At 47.6% G+C, this 18,577-nt stretch overlaps 1 protein-coding gene and 1 pseudogene across 1 annotated transcript; one reads left to right on the top strand and one right to left on the bottom strand.

Moving 5' to 3' along the window:
- Positions 1–855: 855 nt before the first annotated feature.
- Positions 856–8,736, top strand: LOC136492325 (uncharacterized; annotated as a pseudogene).
- Positions 8,737–8,999: 263 nt separating this feature from the next.
- Positions 9,000–9,530, bottom strand: LOC136492326 (uncharacterized). The gene has a single exon (XM_066488385.1). It carries the CDS (start codon positions 9,528–9,530, stop codon positions 9,000–9,002), a length of 531 nt encoding a protein of 176 aa, XP_066344482.1.
- Positions 9,531–18,577: the final 9,047 nt, after the last annotated feature.

The following is an 18,577-nucleotide window of genomic DNA, read 5'->3' on the forward strand; positions in this document are numbered from 1 at the left end:
ATATTGCAGCGTGGGCCTTCATGATTTCGGATTTCTCGCAAACCCAAGCTGAAAAGATATTTAAATTGGGCTAGATCCATGTAGTTATTTAAATTGTTTGAGGCGGAAACATATAGAGCTCGGCTCCGTTCGCTTCGCTGAAAAAATAAGACAAAACATTGTTCCGGCTGATTTGTTGGAAGAGAAAAACACTGTTCCGGCTGAAAAAAAGAAGTTGAAAAATACGGATTATAAGAGAAACGAATATGGCCATTGTTATTTGTGGCTCTCAAAACAATATTTTAGAGGGTGAGTTTGAGAAAGACTCTCAGTGATACCTTTATATAGCCATATAAATAAAAATTTCTCGTCCCAGGAACCAACGTCCAAAAAGTTATGTCGGAACTTTTTCACGGAGAAGGGGATGGGTCTGCCACAGTAAACGGTTGTAGAGATAGAGATTCTAACTTAAATAATTGTTTTTTTAGACGAACTAAATAATCGTTTAGCGGGCACGGGTGACTGCCGTCTAGTCTAGATCTTAAATGTCGATTATGTTGAGGCAACCTCTAGTTTTTGTGTACAAGTATATTTTGCCTGCAGAAGTTAGATGTGGATTTAGCTCTAAATACTGTAACAGTATATATCGTTATAAGTAATACAGTATATTTCCGATATAAAAATATAATGTATATCCCATATATCTCGATGGGCAAAGGCTTTGCCCCCTATGCAAAGCTGCAGATTGCAGTGTCTTCAATCGCTGTCGGGTTAATCACCTTTATCCGTCAGAGCAGAGAAGATCACACGCCGTCACCGTCACGCCTCGTCGTTAACCTCTAACCCGTAGGCCAAATTGAATAGCGCCAACCCGAACGCCGAAAACCCATCCAAAACCTAGCCTTCGCTTCCCCCTCCCATGGCGGCATGGCGCCGCCGCCGGGGATCGTTGAGGTGCGATGCGCGGACTGCGGGGAGACGCTGGAAGTGGAGCCGGGCCTCACCGAATTTGCCTGCCTCGACTGCGGGACACATCAGGCGCTCCCGCCGGAGCTCATGCCACGGCGCCCCCGCCGCGCGCTTCCGCTTCCCGGGCGACGTGCCCCGCTCGCGGCGCCGTCCCGTATCGCGTGAGGGGGATGCAGCGCCGTGCTAAGCGTGCCGCATGGCCAGGGGCGATTCGCCTGCCCGCTCTGTGGCGCCGAGCTTGCCGTCCCGCCGGTTGCTGCCATTTCGGTCGTGGCGCCGCCCGCAGCCGTCCCAATTACTCCCAGCAGATCGGCGCAGCCTTCTGAGGTACTAAGCGCTGCATCGTATGTTCTCCCCAGCGTAACAATGCCTTCTGAGGTACTAAACACTGGGGAGTATTACTATGCATCGTATGTTCTCCCTAGTGTTTCCGCTGCAGTGCATTGTTACGCTACTAAGCGCCTAAACTCTGACATGAACAACCGACCAATGTCAGTTTGTCAGCGACTTATAGATGTAACTGTATTCCATTTTTATGGAAGTTGATGTTTCTAGTGACACTAATTTGGTGGTGTATCTAGTGACTTATAGATGAACAACTGAAGGAGATTATGAAAATATATTTCATGGTGTATCTAGTGACACTAATTTGATGTCATAAATATTGGTGCTCTTTCCTATAAATTTGGTCAGACATCAAATAATTTGACTTAGGACAACTCTAGAAGTTGATTTATTTTGGAATGGAAGGAATATATTTATAAGAAGTAGGGGGGCAACCCCTCCTGATCCATAAAAAAATGTTTAAATAAGGTCACATAAAATTTGGGTTTCTGAAACCATTGTTGTTCTGGAATATGTTGTTGGACGTTTTTAATAACTTTGTCCACTGTATATTACTATTCTTTTTTTTTCTTCTTTTGGCAAGCATACAGATACAATTGGTCATAAAATTTGAAGGGCGGGCCTGGTGCAAGCGGTAGAGTCTTACCGCCTGTGACCGGAAGGTCCCGGGTTCGAGTCGCGGTCTCCTCGCATTGCACAGGCGAGGGTAAGGCTTGCCACTAACACCCTTCCCCAAACCCCGCACAGAGCGGGAGCTCTCTGCACTGGGTACGCCCTTTTTTATACAGATACGATTGGTCACAATATAAGTGCCATTTTTCATTACTTTCCAAGTCCAAAGCTTTTACAATTCATCTTTTACCATCAAAATTATTACTGTATTTTTTTTTCAAACCTACAAACTGTTAAGATCACAAAAGTAATTTTTGTGTAGGCTGGTCAAGACTGGCAAGCGTTGGCTGCGCACCTCATGGACACTTGTTTTATGATCAAAGGGACATCTGTATATGCTCTATCTCATGGTTCATTTTTCCTCTCTATGTCATCTTTGCTATGGAGCAGGTGTGTCCTGGGCCTTCAAGTCAATTAACTCATGCAGAATACATTCAAAGGCCCATTCATTTGGAGCAGACACATGGACAGCATCTGAGACTAGTTCCGACACTCTTTACCAAGCAGACACAGGGATTACATGAATCTTTCTGAAGCTCCAGAGATTGAAAGGACTCAAGCAGATTCTGACACTAGTTCTCCTACTCGGTACCAATTTCATCTTGATCGCTCTAATGAGTGGGATGTTGTTGGTGCAACTACACCACCTGCTTTCAATCATTGTACACAACAAGCTGGGCAGTTTCCTCGAACCCAGATGTACTCTCCAGATACTAGGTGGGCACTTCCAGTTGCAAGCTCAAATTCATGGCATGACAATGAGATACCTCAGGAGAGCTTTAGTGGGGTCGGCCAACTTGATAGAGGCTATTCAGAAGTGCATTCAAATCCGGCAGAGATGCAAAATCAGGATATGAATGGGCCACTAGTACAAGAGATTTGCAGCGACAAGAACTGTTTGGAACATGGACAACTGAAGCATCACAACAAAAACCATTCACATTCAGAGCTTGGAAGGCAAAAAAGGAATGGTTTCACTTGACCTTCTCCAAATGGTGGGGGCATCCTGAAGACCAGTCCTTCTCTGGAGCCTGCCTCCAAAACCTGTCTGCTTCATGCAGCCGCCTTGCTGCTTCTGCTACCACTAAATTGCCCACAATCACACCGCCGTCTACAAGTAAAATTCTTGTGCCTTTCCGAAGCCACACAGCTGTCTCTATCGAGAACTCTCTATCATTGATGTGCGCTTCTCAATCTTGCAGATCTACCACTTAACCGCAGCAGTCCAACATCGCTGCACCAACAGCCGCCATCCGGCCTCTACTCACAGGTTCCTTCCCCCAACCCTAACTTGCATGATGGTTCGAAAATGTTTGTATTAGGTTTTAGTGCTTCGATTAAAAACATAATAGAGTAAATTTAACAAAAGTACTCTTTTGTTGTCACTCCATATCACAAAATTGCACTTTTGAGAATCAATTTCACAAAACTTCAATTTTATCTTCATGCCTTGTAATTTTGTAAAACTATACTTATATTGTGTCTCACAGAACGACACTATTTTTTTCATTTGATCGACAATATAAGTGTAGTTTAGCCATGCAAACTCTTAAAAGTGTAGTTTTTTCTTTATGTTAGAATTTCTAGCATATTTCTATTTTTGTCCTAAGCAACTGTCTCAAAAATCTGACATGTACCTCTTGCATGGATTGTACTATATCATCTGCATCTGCATGATTTTATTACTGTGGCAGCCATGAGCTTTCTGATATAATGCCGTTTCAGGATGCACCATGTGGCGATTTGCTGCCAGGGCCAACTAGTAACTCATCAAAAAAGCGCAGGGGACGTGCCCCTGAAAAACTAATGGAACCACGCAAAGAAGCTGAAAGGCCCATGCTGATGCCCACTGGTACTGAGTAAGTATTGTCTATGTTTGTTGATGTTTAAAGTACTTTTACATTCAGAGCTGCATTGTATGACAAATTTGCATGAACTAGCAGCTGGGTTGTGCAACCACTATGTCCTAAAGTAGCAAATACCCTCTCCGTTATCAAGCAGAACTATCCTGGGATCTATATATCAGATGATACCATTGGAAATGGCTAATCATGTGAGCATGTGGTTTACCATTGGCACCAATGCCCACCAGATACAAGGACTACTATATTAGATGAATTCCTCGTGAGTAACTATCGAGACATGTTTGTACTATATTTTGTTCTTTATGAAATGGGAAAATTGGTTTCATAGCATCGAAAGATCACGACATTTGGAAAATACCATCGAAAGACTTCCGTTACGTAAAATACCACCGAAAGAATGGACTGTTACCTTCAAATAGCATTCCATCACGGTGACCGCTTTTGCCGTGAATTCCTCCGTTGAGGTACATTTGTTCTCCCATTTCAGAGAAACAGAGCACACACGCCGGCATACAGGCACAACCCGATTTGCCCTGGAGAGGGCACAACGGCCGTGACTGACCAACCGGTGGCCTTCGTGGTGGCCGGCCACACCTATCGATGTCAGTGGCGTGGCCTGATATGGCTCATAGGAGCATGGCCCCGTGCCCGCGCTGCATACAACACGGGAGACGGCGGCGGTATGCAGCAATGGCGAACCCGGTGACTACAAGGTTGGCGCGGGTACACGTCAGGTGCGTGGGGGTGCTAGAGGGGCTGTTCTGGGCATGGCTTGTGCGGGGTTGAGTAAGAGCGATGGGGCGGCTCGCCATGCGGAAAAAACAAGCATCTACGGCCGACGTCGAGCAGGACGGAGGCGGCCCGCGAAGCAGGGCTGCCGGCGGAGTTTCGACCGAAGGAGGTGCACGCGGTGGTGTAGCTGGCTTGGTGGAGGCGGCTCCGATTGGAGCTATCCGCGGGAGTTCCCCGCGCGGCGGCCATGGCGAGCGGCAGGAACAACGCACCTGGCGGCGGCAGGATCTAGCGTCCCAGAGCGGATTTGCCCAGTTCAGGTGAGCCGCGGTCGGAAGAAGTCCGGACGGACGTGGTGGTACGCTCAGCCGAGGCGCTAGTGGTCTGCACCCATGGGAACAGCGGCGGCGGACCAAGAGCCGGCCATGGCGGCGGACAGCAGCAGTTTTGGCGACATGGCGTGGCTCCGTCCCGAAGTTGTTTGCTATCGTGCGCAGGGGTGAGAACATGCTGGCGGAGATGGTGGGGCACACGGCTCGGCAGTGGTACGGTGGCGCCAACAGTGGGGAATGGTGGTGGTGAGAGCTGAGAGCAGATCGGCAGCTCCGAGCTTGGCGTACAGGCACAGGCACAGGTGAGTGGACCAGGCACAGGCAGCCGTCGTCCCAGGTCCCAGCCATCGCGAGTACTCCTATATGCATGCATGCAAACTCGATTGCTCTTGCATACGCCATGAGCTCATTGATAGATGATCCATGCAGGTAAGCACACTCGCACACAGGGCACTGGTCTCCTGGCAGTGTCCACGGAGGTGAGGGCGTGAGGCAGCTGCGGCCGCCGCCGTGCGGACCCGGCGTGGCTGGGCCGTGCGAGGTAGCCACACGACGTAGGGCATGTGTCGCTACCTATCAGCGTGTCCATGCCCAACCAGGCAGCTGGGTTGAGGAAGAAAGGTGTCTCGACGGAAGAATTCACGGCAACAGCAGCCACCGTGACATAATGCTATTTGTAGGTAACAGTTCGTTCGTTCGGTGGTATTTTACGTGACGGACGTCTTTTGATGGTATTTTTCGAATGTCGTGATCTTTGGATGCTATGAAACCAATTTTCCCTTATGAAATTTGCTAATGATGAGTGTCTTACTGGGATACTGCAGAAACGGTACAAGTGGTCGCCTGGCCATGAAGAGGAGTGTCAGAAGATATTTGACCGAAAAGCGGTTAGACAGCTAATGAATCTCTTTTGCTATGAGAAGCAAAGGGTTAGACATGTGTTAGCATTAAAAAAGACCAAGGCTCCATCGGTTCGTAGGGTCCGTGATGAAATGGAGCTAGAACAGGATGGTGGTAGAGAAGATCCAGATGAACAGCAAGGAGAAGCGTCAGTAATGGTACTTGAGCATGAAGATCCGCTGAAATGGAAACCATTTGTCCCTGTATGGATGAAGCCAAAATGGTGGGAAATGTTGTGTGACCATTGGGCCAAAGATGAGAACATCAAGATGTCTTGCCAACAAAGGAAGAATAGGTATTCAGGAAAACGCCCCCGTAATGCTGCATGCCCACCAAAGATAAGACTGCATGAGGAGATTGTGGTACGAACGAAGCATTGAAATCCTGCTTTTTGAAATTTATTTCATCATGATTTGATGATTCTGGTGTGATTAAATAGGACTTGGATAATGGTGGAAAGCTGGGGGTTGACATTGACTCACCCACTAATATATTGAGGGAGTCTGTTGACCAGAGGGCATGTCAAACTGAGGTAACTACCTTTTTAATGTACTGTTTGGATTAACAATTCTGAAGACTAAAGTTATTAAGTGATATTGACTCCATATGCCAACCAGATGAATTGTTTTGACATGCCTGCTTTTTTCAGGATAAGAGGGATCAAACTAATAGGGAGGCACAGAGCATTCAGCTAGGTTCCCATTCCGTGCAGAGACAAACCGGGAGTGGGAAGCAAGGGAGGCACTGTGATACTATCAGTGTCAGCAAGAAGGCCCAATGCGAGCCATTATCGAAATCCTCCCCAGTTTGTGTGAGCAAACGAGGACAGCAGCCAATGTTCACAAAAGAACAGGTGCAAGAGATGATTACTCAAGCCCTGCAAGGGTTAAATGAAGCTTGGGAGAAAAAGTTTTTGTCCTTGGAGCAAAAGATGCCCAGCATTTCCTCATCACACACTGTCCCTAATGTTAGCAAATTACAGCTGTCCATTTAGTTCATTTAGCCATGAAAATTGGGTTGCTTGATTTGTCAATGGCGTCCGTTTGCAGGGTGCGAAGGAGTCATCATTGGCTGTTGGAAGAAGTAAACGGTGCAAACTGGCACTGATGTAATCTGCTTCCTGCCTATTCATATGTTTGCATGCCCTACTATTTGCTAGCGAGAAGCTATTGTGAAACCTTCCTCTATATATATATCCTTGCTCCGATTAGCATTTCATCCATGTAAAAGGAAATGTGGCGCTAGATTTATGCCATCGTGTTCTCATAAGTTGATCACTGGACTGTAGTTGCAAAGTTCAAAAAGGCGTTACTAGGCGCGCTTACGCGCTGGGCGGAGCGGTGCCGCCTCGCCTATGGGGGTAGGCGGAGGGATAGGCGATGTCCCTCAAGATCTAGAGCCGCACGGCATGAGGGAGGGTCCTGCGCCGCTAGATCTGTTGCCGCGCGGTCTCCTTGTCCTCCCTCCACCTTTGGTCCTGTCCTCGCCCTTCCCGCGCGGAGCGTCCCAAGGAGGCCCGTGGAGGGACACGGCGGCGGGAGTGCCTCCACCTCCGCCACCGAGGAGGAAGAGAGGCTACAGAGGATGCAGTAGCGCGGCGGAGGCAGCTCATCAGGCGACGGGGAGCGGCTTGAGCACGGCGGCGTGGCTGTGGGAGACGGGGAGGGAAGGGAAAGGAGAGCCAACGAGAGACAAAGAGAGATGTGCTCAGGAGTCAGGACGGCTTACAAGATAAGGATGATAGAGCAGTTTTATGATTTGGTCCCTTACTTTTGTAAGAACTCCTGGTAACTTCCTTGCTCCGATTCTCTTAACTGATTTCTTACATTCTGCCCCATAGAAGTTCTATTTTCTCACAAGAAACTATTAGATATACTTTTATTTGTCATTTCTCCTCTCATAACCTCCTCGCTGGTACAGTAGCAGAAATAATTACACACACATGTTAGTGTTTAATTCATAGTTAGTCACTTACATATACATAGTATATAGATTTGTATATAGTTAGTCTCTTATTTCTTCTTTTACTTAAGGTAATTTAAGATAATATATATGTATGTGTATAAAAATTAAAACGTCTAGAAAAAACGTGTTGAAACGCCTAGGCTAGCCTCGGCTAGGCTCTAGGCTATGGGTCGGCGCCTAGCGCCTTCTTGAACTTTGTGTAGTTGCAAACTTTGTATGGCCAAGCATTTGCAAATAACATAGTATGATCTACAATGTAGAAACAGTGATAAATGAAGATATACTGAAACATGATACTTTGCAGTTTACTTTCCTAAGATGATGAAATGATTAACCCATATGCATGTCATGATGGGAATGGTAGACAATGTTTTATCTCTTCTGAAATATATTGAAACTGGTCAAAATCACGCTTCTACTGTGCTGCTTCACGCTCGGATGGTTCTGTTACAATGGGATGTGCGTTTAGAAAAGATATAACATCCTTAATTCCCTTAACCATGGGGATTGTAAGGTTGTGGGTTTTGCAAATCCTGACAAGGATTGTATTTCGTTTGGATTATATATTTCATGGGGACATGCATTTTCTTATATTCCTTATATGAGTAAAAGCCATATTTTCTGGAGATACTGGTGGTTCCTGGAACCCCCATGTGTAGCCGTTGCGAAAGGATAGCTTCTTACTGATATTCTCACGCATAACAGATTCATTCACCTAATAAAACTGGTATCTGTGCATCCTTTGTTAGACAGACTGCAGTACATTGTTTGCAGCTATTCAACTTAAAACTGTTTCTACGAGTGCGGCAATTAGGTTCTTTTGCCGGTTAGATCCGTGATAAATTGCGAAAAGGTTGTAAACCTACTTCACATAATTTCCGTGTTTGCAGGATACATTAGATTCCATGGATGGAGAAGATCCAGATGCGGAAGATGATAGCGATTACCAGGAGGAGGAGGAGGAGCATTCGAGCTGAGCCAGCCGTGAGCTTGCTGATACACCCTTGGCCGCGGCGGGTCACCGGCGACGTGAGCGAACAGCAATGCGACGGAACCCTGGCGCCGGCGAGGCAAACCCCTCCGCCTTGGCGTCGTGTTTTTCTGTTGTATTGATACTCATCCCCCAATCCCTACAGAGTCTGCACTTATGTGCCTCATATAGGTTGTGGCCCTCACATGTCATACATGAATGGAAAACGTAAATGAGCTAATGCGCTAAGCTGTGAATGTTGACGCCTTTCTACTCCTGTGTCACTCCTTCTGGTGCAGGTCCAGGTGTGACACCTCCCCCCGCCCGAGATGCAGCTTGTCCCCAAGCTGGTGCGTCCGGGAAGCGGTGCTTGACGACGTAGTAGTCTTCCCAGGTCGTTGACGACGGTGGCAGACCCGTCCACCGGAGCTTGACTTGGGGCACAGCAGTGTTGTCCTTCACCACCCTGTGCTCCATGATCTCCAGGGGTGTAGCTTTGGCAGCCTCCAAGTCTGAGAGAACGGGTAGAGAATCATATATAGGTGTGTAGTCAGGTGTGTAAGGTTTTAGTTGGGAGACATGAAAGACATCATGTATCTGTGCATTGTCAGGTAACTGTAATCGATAAACAACTGTGCCCACTTTCTGAATCACTGTATAGGGGCCAAAATATTTGTAAGCCAACTTAGGATAAGGGCGGTTGGCCACACTGGATTGAGTGTATGGCTGGAGCTTGAGTAACACCTGATCCCCTACTGCAAACTGACAGTCCATTCTTTTCTTATCAGCTGTCAGCTTCATCTTGTTCTGGGCCCTGGCTAAGTGCTGTTTCAGTAATTGCCAATGGAGTTCTCGATGTTCAATGAATTATGTGACTGATTGGCTGGTATCCGATTGTATCGAAGGAACGGCCCCCAGATTAGGTTCATACCCATATAGAGCCTTGAAAGGACTGCAACCCAGAGAAGAGTGGAATGATGTATTATACCATAGTTCTGCAAGCGATAGCCAGGATTTCCACTTGGATGGTGAGTCATGAACAGCACATCTTAAGTACATCTCCAAGCACTGATTGACCCTTTCGGATTGGCCATCTGTTTGGGGGTGATATGCTGTGCTCAATTTTAACTCCACTTTGTATAATGTGAACAACTGTTTTCAAAAATTACTGACAAAGATTGTATCTCGATCTGAGACTATAGAGGTTGGAAATCCATGGTGTTTGACCACATTGTCCAGAAATGTTTGTGCTACAGTTGCAACAGTGTAGGGATGTCTGATGGCCATGAAGTGTGCATACTTGGTTAGCCTATCCACTACTACTAAAATCACACTTACCCCTCTGATTTAGGAAGACCCTCGATAAAATTCATTGTCAAATCTTGCCAAATACCTTCTGGCATTGGTAGGGGTTGGAGCAATCCCATTGGATGCTGAAGAGAATGTTTAGCTTTTTGGCAGGTTGTGCATTGCTTAATGTAGTTCTCAACATCTCCTTTCATTCCTTTCCAAGCAAAGTATTTTTTAGACGGTAATATGTGGCAGCTACTCCTGAATGCCCTCCCAATGCACTGGAGTGGCAAGTGGCAATGAGCTTGGTCTGAAGTGCTGAGTTGTTACCTATCCAGACTTTGCCATGATGCCATATTAATCCTTTGTCCAAACTGAATCCTTGATTGTCTGGACTGCAGATGGCCAACTGTTGCAGGAGGGTCTGAGCATGGGTGTCTGTTGTATAGGAATTCAGGACCTCTTGGACCCAGGCTGGTTGAACTGTTGACACAGCCTGTATAGCCATCATGTGGCCCACTCTAGACAGGGCATCAGCTGCCTGATTCAGTGTGCTCTTTTTGTAAATAATTTTGAAATTGAGGCCCATCATTCTAGTCATGGCCTTACGTTGCATGTCGGAGTGGAGGTTCTGATCCTTGAGATATGCTAGTGGCTTATGATCTGTCTGGATGAAAAATTCCCCTCTTTCTAGATAGTGCCGCCACTTATCCACAGCCATGATGAGTGCTAAAAATTCTTTTTCATAGATAGAGAGTGTCTTGTGTTTCTCCCCAAGGGCTTTGCTCAAATAGGCAATAGGGCGACCTCTCTGCATAAGGACTGCACCAATGCCATCCATACAAGCATCTGTTTCCACAGTGAATGGTTCCTGAAAGTTGGGTAAACCCAAAACTGGAGTTTGTGTCATTGCTTGCTTCAATGCCTCAAAAGCCAATTGGGCCATTGGATTCCACTGAAACTGCTTGAGCTTAAGGATCTGAGTCAATGGTTTTGAAATGGTGCCATAGCCTTGAACAAACTTCCTGTAGTACCTTATGAAGCCCAGAAACGCTCTCAATTCAGTCATTGATGTTGGAATAGGCCATTTCAGCATATCAGAAATTTTGCTTGGATCAGTTGCCACTCTAGTTGAAGATATAATGTGGCCCAGGTATTCCAGACTATCTCTGGCAAAAGTGCATTTAGATTCTTTGAGATAAAGCTGATGCTTTCTCATTGTTTGCAGTACCAACTCTAGATGTTGAAGATGACTGTCCATGGAAGGACTATATATAAGTATGTCATCCAGGAAAACTAGAACAAATTTCCTGAGGAATGGCTGCAAGATCTCATTCATAAGACACTGGAATGTGGCAGGAGCGTTGGTCAAACCAAAAGGCATGACCCTGAATTGATAGTGTCCTTGATGGGTCTTGAAGGCAGTCTTGTACTCATCTTCTTGCAACATTCTGATATGATGGTAGCCTGCCTTCATATCCAGTTTGGTGAACACTCTAGCATCTGAGAGCTCATCTAGTATCTCGTCTATGACTGGCATAGGAAACCTGTTCTTAATGGTCAGGTCATTGAGTTTTCTGTAGTCTACACAAAAACGCCAAGTGCCATCTTTTTTTTGACAAGTAGGACTGGTGAAGCAAAAGGGCTGTGGCTGTGTGTAATGAGTCCTGCTTGGAGGAGTTGTTGGACTTGGTTTTCAATTTCAGTTTTGTGGGTTGGTGAGTAGTGATATGGTCTGGCATTGATGGGAATGGAATTTGGAAGAAGGGGAATTGCATGGTCATAGCTTCTTTTAGGTGGCAGTAGTTGAGGATCAGTGAAGACATCCTTGTAGATAGTCAGGAGATGTTGAATGTCTTCCTTGGTGGTGGTATTTTGTGGTGTTTGGGTTGGGTTTGGTATGGGTGTGTAGTCGAGCAGGACAAATGCCCATAGCTCATTGCTCTTTGTGGCCTTGTATACTTTGTTGGCAGAAATTGCAGAAATGTGTAGTGGGGGTGCAGTCAGGCCCTTGAGCTGTATGGTGCTGCCTTGCTCTTCAAATTGTAATGATTTGTGTTCCCAGTCACACACCATGGGGCTGTGACGCCTGAGCCAATCAAAACCCAATATGGCATCATAAGGGTTCATATCTAGCACTATCATGTCTGTGGTAAAAGTCTGCCCTTGGCAGTAACATGGCAACTGAGACACCATTCTATTTGTGGTGATCCATTCACCATTGGCCAATTTCACTTTTCTAGGGGGAATTGGGATTGTGGGTAGCTGAGCTAGCTGGACAAAGTTGGAGCTAATAAAGCTGTGTGTACTGCCACTGTCAACCAACATCAGCATGGTCTTGTTCTTGACCTTTGTCCTCAGCTTGATGCAATCATATTTATCTGTGATAGATAATGCATTCAATGATAACTGGCAGAAGTCCTCATGAAGGGCATCCTCTGTTGCCAGGTCATTCAGAACTTCATCTGTAAGTTCTCTGTCCAAGTCATTGACTGCTAGAGCATTTATCTTTGGTTTCTGTCTCTTGGAACAAACCTCAATGTGACCAGGGACAAACTTGTCTCCACAATAGAAGCATAAGCCATTGTTTCTTCGGTAGTCTCTCAACTGTCTATCCTGCCACAGATTGGAGGAATGTTGCTGTGGCCTTGCATCAGTTTTCTGTTGATTGTAAGCTCGAGGTTGATAAGGAGGTTTAAAAGCTTTGGTCTTGCTTCTCTCCAAAACCTTTTGCTATACTTTGGCTAGAGTTGATGCTGTCAGTACAGTGGTTGGTATTTGAGCTTCCACCATACCCCTGATGTCTTCCCTAAGCCCCATAATGTAATGTTGAGTAAAGAACATATCATCATAGTTGGCATTGTGCATAGTAACTCCATACTGCAGGTTTTGGAACTGAGTTGTATACTCCTCCACCGACCCTGTTTGTTTGAGCTGCAAAAGTTCAGTCATGGATGATCTGAAATCATCAGCTCCAAATTCTTGTTCAATCTCATGACAAAAATGTGTCCAGCTTCTAAATGTGTGCCTTTGCTTGAAAGCCTGGTACCATCTTGCTGCATTATCCTTTAAATGAATTCGGGCTGCAGTGATCCACATGCCCTCTGGGATTTGGTACAGCTAAAAATAGCTACAACAGTTATCTAGTCACACTTTTGGGTCAGAGCCATCAAAATCTGGGAAATTCATCTTGGGTATAGTGTGCTTGGGCAAGGCTTGCTTGTCTTGCTTTGGTACTGCTTCCTTGGGCTCAGGCTTGATTTCCAGTCTTCTTGATGGTTCAGCCTTGGATTTGTTCTTCTGTGTTGCAAACACATTCTGGAAAGAGGTATGCTCATCCAACAGCAATGAGTCCAAATCATCCTCATCAAATCTTGGTGCTTCATCATACTTTGGGTCGGCTGTGTGGTTTGTTGCATCTTCCATCTGCCTGAGGGTGACCCTTGCTATTGCTTCCCCATTGGCATGGACTTGTTGAGCAATCAAGTGCTGTTCTGTAGAGTAATCATCCATTGCGGCAGCTGTAAGATCCATCTGAGCTTTCATTTTCTTCTGAACATCATGCATTTCACTGATTTGACTGAACATCACGTCCAGATTCTTGGACAGCTGATCCCACTTTGAGCTTTCCTCCTCCGAAGTCCTAGTCATGTTGTCCAGGATTATCTGTGTTTGTGCTGACGGTCGAACTAGCTGTTTCTTGGGTGGAGCCGTGTTGCTGATGGGTTGTCAGACTAGCCGAGCCAAGCACGAACTACAGCACTTGCAACAGGTTTGGAAGGACTCCTCCCCTGATGTTGCCAGTGATGTCTCTGCCGCCTGGGAGTGAGGCAGAACGTAGGAATTTTACACAAGGACTCACCTTGCAACCGTTGTTCGTGGACACTCCCCCGCCTACGCCACCCACCAATTAAACAGATCGACTCCCGGAGATTTTATGCAAGAACAAGTGCCTTGCAACCCTCGTCTACTGTCTAATTGTGCAAGATGTGTGAGAAAGGAGCAAAATTTATAGTGCTCACTGTGGTTCTCGCCGCCGAACCCTCTGTTGTCGATGTAGAACCTCAATCGAGCGCCTGGTGGGCGTCGATGCAGAGACGTCGCGGGCTGGTGGTGCGCGCGTCGTCGTCGTCGGGGGTGGTGGTGGTGCTGACGCGGTCGTGAGGATCCGCGATAAGCTGCTGGTGGTGGTGGTGATCGGCGCGGTGGATGACTCCGCGGCGAACCGATAACTAGCGGCGGATCGGAGCGGTGAGCTCGAACCCTACACGCCGAGGAGGACTGGCTCTGAATACCAACTGATACACCCTTGGCCGCGGCGGGTCACCGGCGACGTGAGCGAACAGCAATGCGACGGAACCCTGGCGCCGGCGAGGCAAACCCCTCCGCCTTGGCGTCGTGTTTTTCTGTTGTATTGATACGCATCCCCCAATCCCTACAGAGTCTGCACTTATGTGCCTCATACAGGTTCTGGCCGGTGGCCCTCACATGTCATACATGAATGGAAAACGTAAATGAGCTAATGCGCTGAGCTGTGAATGTTGACGCCTTTCTACTCCTGTGTCACTCCTTCTGGTGCAGGTCCAGGTGTGACACTTGCCGTGAGCTCATAGATCTCATTTCTTTCTGGAGTTTGTGCAGGACGGTGCCTAGGCAATTGGCACTGGAGCCAAGTAATTGTGCCGGTAGGCCACGGTCCGCGTGTAAATTATGGGCATATTTCAGCGAATGAGCGTCGTAGCGATTTCACAGGTTTCTTGTACTCTGCCTGTCTCAGAGGTCGCCTCTCCATACAGTTCCGCACCCCCTAGCGCGTACGGGTGCATTGGCATTCGGCATCGCATAGCCTCCTTCGTTTCGAACTTTGAGGAGTCCCTGCCAAGCTTGGCTGCTTTTTTGGCCACTCTGGGCATCGTGACGCTCCAGACTCGCACTTCCCGCGCTTGTCAACGGTTTTCTTTACGTTTCCTGCGTCACGGCATCGTTTAGTTATGCGTGATGGAATAGTTTGGCGCTATGGTTTGTCAACCTGCCGTGGAGGTAGGCCGGTGTCGAGTGAACTCTATGTGCTGGGACTGGGACGAGTGATGAATCGTGTTGTTTACTATTGTATAAATTCGGGAAAACAAGAGGTCTCCTAGACGCGAATTCTTGACAGGTTCTCTCACGATGTCTTTTTTTTTTTGAATAGTTCTCACGATGTGAAGTATACTCGCACCTTTTTTGCGAATGTAAACACGACGGTCACTGAGAGCTCGAATTTATTCAGTGTCGCTCTCGTTGTCTCGGTCTCACTTACATCAGTCTCAGCCAATAGTTTTATGACGTTGATTTCAAAACTCCCATGTTATATAGAATGAAATAAAACTTGAGTGAAACATCAATTTTCAATGTAAAGTTTTATTCTATAGTTTCATAGGTATTTAATTTCATGACTCATAGAGAGTTGATAATCGTGCCAAGAGAGTTTCATCTGGATAAAATTTATTTGTTCTATCTCTTCTTAAATATATTACCGTATCATTAAAAAAAATACCTATGTGGCAACATATTTAATACAAACAAAATTCACGTGAAACTCCTAGTGAGACTGGCCTTACTATTATGCCGCTGCAGGAGACGAGGAGGGATGGCGCGCGCTGAGGCAAGCGTGTGAGTTGGCTTAGATCTCGCGCCTTTCGGGAGCTTGCTGTGCAGGACCAGGACGGCGCCTTAGCATTGGAGCAAAGTGCTTGTGTCGGCATGAACTTGGTTGCGGTTTCGTACGGTTTTCCCTACCCTAAGAGGTGGCGTCTCCATGCAGTTTCAGCCCGCACCTGGTACAGCTCGTAGTCGTATACTCGTATGTGATCTGATCGCACTACAGCTTCGCGTGGCCGCGGGGCGTGTGTGGCAGCGCCAGGACCCAGGAGCAGCCCAGCTCTGCACTGCACCGCTTTGCCGCCGGCCACGTGGCCGTCACGCGGGAGCTGTCGAGTGAAAGCGCGGGCGCGCGCACGCGGCACGCCACCTGCCCGTCCGTCCGTTCGCGCCCACGCGTTGCCCCCCCCCCCCCCCCCCCCCCCCCCCCCCCCCCCGGTTTCCTCGCACCCACGACGGCTGCGGCGCCGTTATGCTGTGCGCGATCGAATCGGAGAATAAGTTCGGCTCCGCGCCATACTCTGCCGTCGTCAAGGTGCTGCGCGGGTTAGGTCGCGACGAAGCGCCGAACACTCGGTTCCGTGTCTCATCGACTCGTGGCTTATCTTCCATTCCAAACATCATCGTGTGACTGCATCGATCGGCTCCTTTTTTAACTAGGTGTAGGTGATGTTCTATCCCGTTGTTATGCGTTAGAATTCATCATCCATATGGTTTGTGCAAGGACGCTGATTTGTGAGCCAAATCCAAAGTTGCTAGACGCTATCGAAACAACCGGCCAATTGTTGGGGGCGTGGCGTGGGTAACCGTCTGTACGTGTTGGAACCTAGCAAACTGACTTCACACAAAGACGAAAACCAAGAGAAAACCGTCGGTGGAATTCGGACAGGGGAAAAAGGAAGGGAAACAATACCGTCGGCGGGCGGCGTAAGGTCTGAAACGGACAACACCGTGCAGTCGGCGAGCGGTTGGGAGCGAGTCGATTGTCGAGGCGGGAGAGAAAAAGGAGGAGAGGAGAAAAAGGAAAACAAAAGCAAGAATATATGGCGCGCCGGCCGGCGATCCGCGATCGATAAACAAAGGCAGGGCCCGCGCGCGTCCACTGGCGTCTGAGCTGTGCGTGTGGAACGGAGAAACCTCGCGGCGGGGCCCATTCGCCCGCCGCCGTCGCCCCTGAGGCCGCGGCCGCGGTCGCGCCCGTCACCATCCGGCTGCCGGGGCCGGCTGACGTGTGGACGGCTGGACGCCGTGACGATGGCGGCAGTCACAGCGCCCCGCTGCGTGCGACACGATCCGGTGATCCGGTCCCGGCGTTTTTGCGGGGAGAGCGACAGCGCGAGAGGGGAGACACGGGTGCGGGCGGTGTGAAAACACCCTGCCGCGGCGCGGGCGGACGGGCCGGGTGGACGACGACGGACGTGACACGCCTCGCTCGCCCGTTCGCTGCTGCGTCCTGCGCTTGTACGCTTCTCAGGTTTGGACGTCATATGCGGTTTCGTTCGGGGCCTGGTTTCGCAGGTTTAGACGTTAGTAGCACTGTAGCAGCTACGTCCAGATGACTTTTTTTTCCCTGATTCCTCAAAAAAAAAAAAATCCAGATGATCTTTTTTGTTTTTCAGATTTTTTTTGCGAGGAGTTTTTCATCAGATCATATAGAAGAAACAAATCCAGGTGAAACTTTGTTTTTGTTTTTCAGATCGGTTGGTTGGTTTCCAATTCTTGCCCAACTAAATTCATGGCAAGCCAAAACATTTAGTTATCAATTGGTTCATTGTCAAAGAATTGACACACCAAAGTTTATAACCAAAGTTTTAGCAAATCAGTTTTGGCTTGCCATGATTTTGGTTGGGCAAGAACGGGAAGCTAACCAAACAGATCCTAAATTATGTATATACCCCTCTTGTATCCTCCTCACATGAGGAAACTCACAAGCAATTGTTGGCCCCGTTCGCTCCGCTGAAAAAACGAGTTGAAACACTGTTCCGGCTGATTTGTTGTGAGAGAAAAACACCGTTTCGCCTGAAAAAATAAACTGAAAAGTACGGATTATAAGTAAAACGAACACGGCCATTGCTTTCGGAGGGTTCCTCGAAAGTTCAGCCCGCAGAGAGCTCGGCGGCCACCTCACACCGTGGATGGGAATCACCGATGATGGATGGATGGATAGGGCGTGGTAGTAGTTTCTTTATGCATGTGGTGGTTTTTTTTAATAGGTGAATCCTACTTAAAAAGTTGATCTCAAAGTCATGATTATATTTTTTAGACAAAATTTGAACCGCGGGATTATGTTTTGTTTAGAAAGGAGGGAGCAGAATGAACCACCATTTTTTTGTTTGTCATGCGTGGTGTAACCGATCAGGCGAAACTGCCTCCCTAGTAAACAGTAAGCATAACATTAGCATGCTACTTTTTTTTCTGGCAAAAGAACACATTAAACATACTTCCTGACTGAATAAAAACAAACAAAATTCATGGGACAATTTCTTATGGATATCTATGGCAGATCATGACATATGTCCTGTATCCAGCGATCGGGAGGGTTATTCTAAATTTATACAGTGTCCATGACTAGGTCCCATCATTTTTTGTAAAAAGAAAAACTACTAATTGATATAATATATTATATTAAACAACATACTGTTAGTGAACTGCAGATACTCTGAGGCTAGTAGGTGCGTACACCAGGCAGCTTGCAGCCGGCAAAGCACAGCTGCACAGGCGGGCCGGCCAAGTAACGAAACAAGCGGTTAGTTTTCCGTTTTCCGCCGCCCAAATCCGGCCCTGGTGACCGGGCGGCCCCTCCCGCTGTGCACGTAAGCAATATCCAAATCCCCGCGTGGATCCGGCTGTCGTGTGCGCGCTGCCGCCGCCGTGGCAGGCAAGGAAGGAAGACGCGGGGCAGGTGCGGTGCGGCCGCC

This window comes from Miscanthus floridulus, chromosome 11 (genome assembly GCF_019320115.1).
Source record: "Miscanthus floridulus cultivar M001 chromosome 11, ASM1932011v1, whole genome shotgun sequence".
In the NCBI taxonomy this organism is placed as follows: domain Eukaryota; kingdom Viridiplantae; phylum Streptophyta; class Magnoliopsida; order Poales; family Poaceae; genus Miscanthus; species Miscanthus floridulus.

Excerpts from the sequence above, each read along its gene's own strand:
- LOC136492326 (XM_066488385.1), bottom strand. The coding sequence starts at position 9,530 with ATGAAGCTGACAGCTGATAAGAAAAGAATGGACTGTCAGTTTGCAGTA.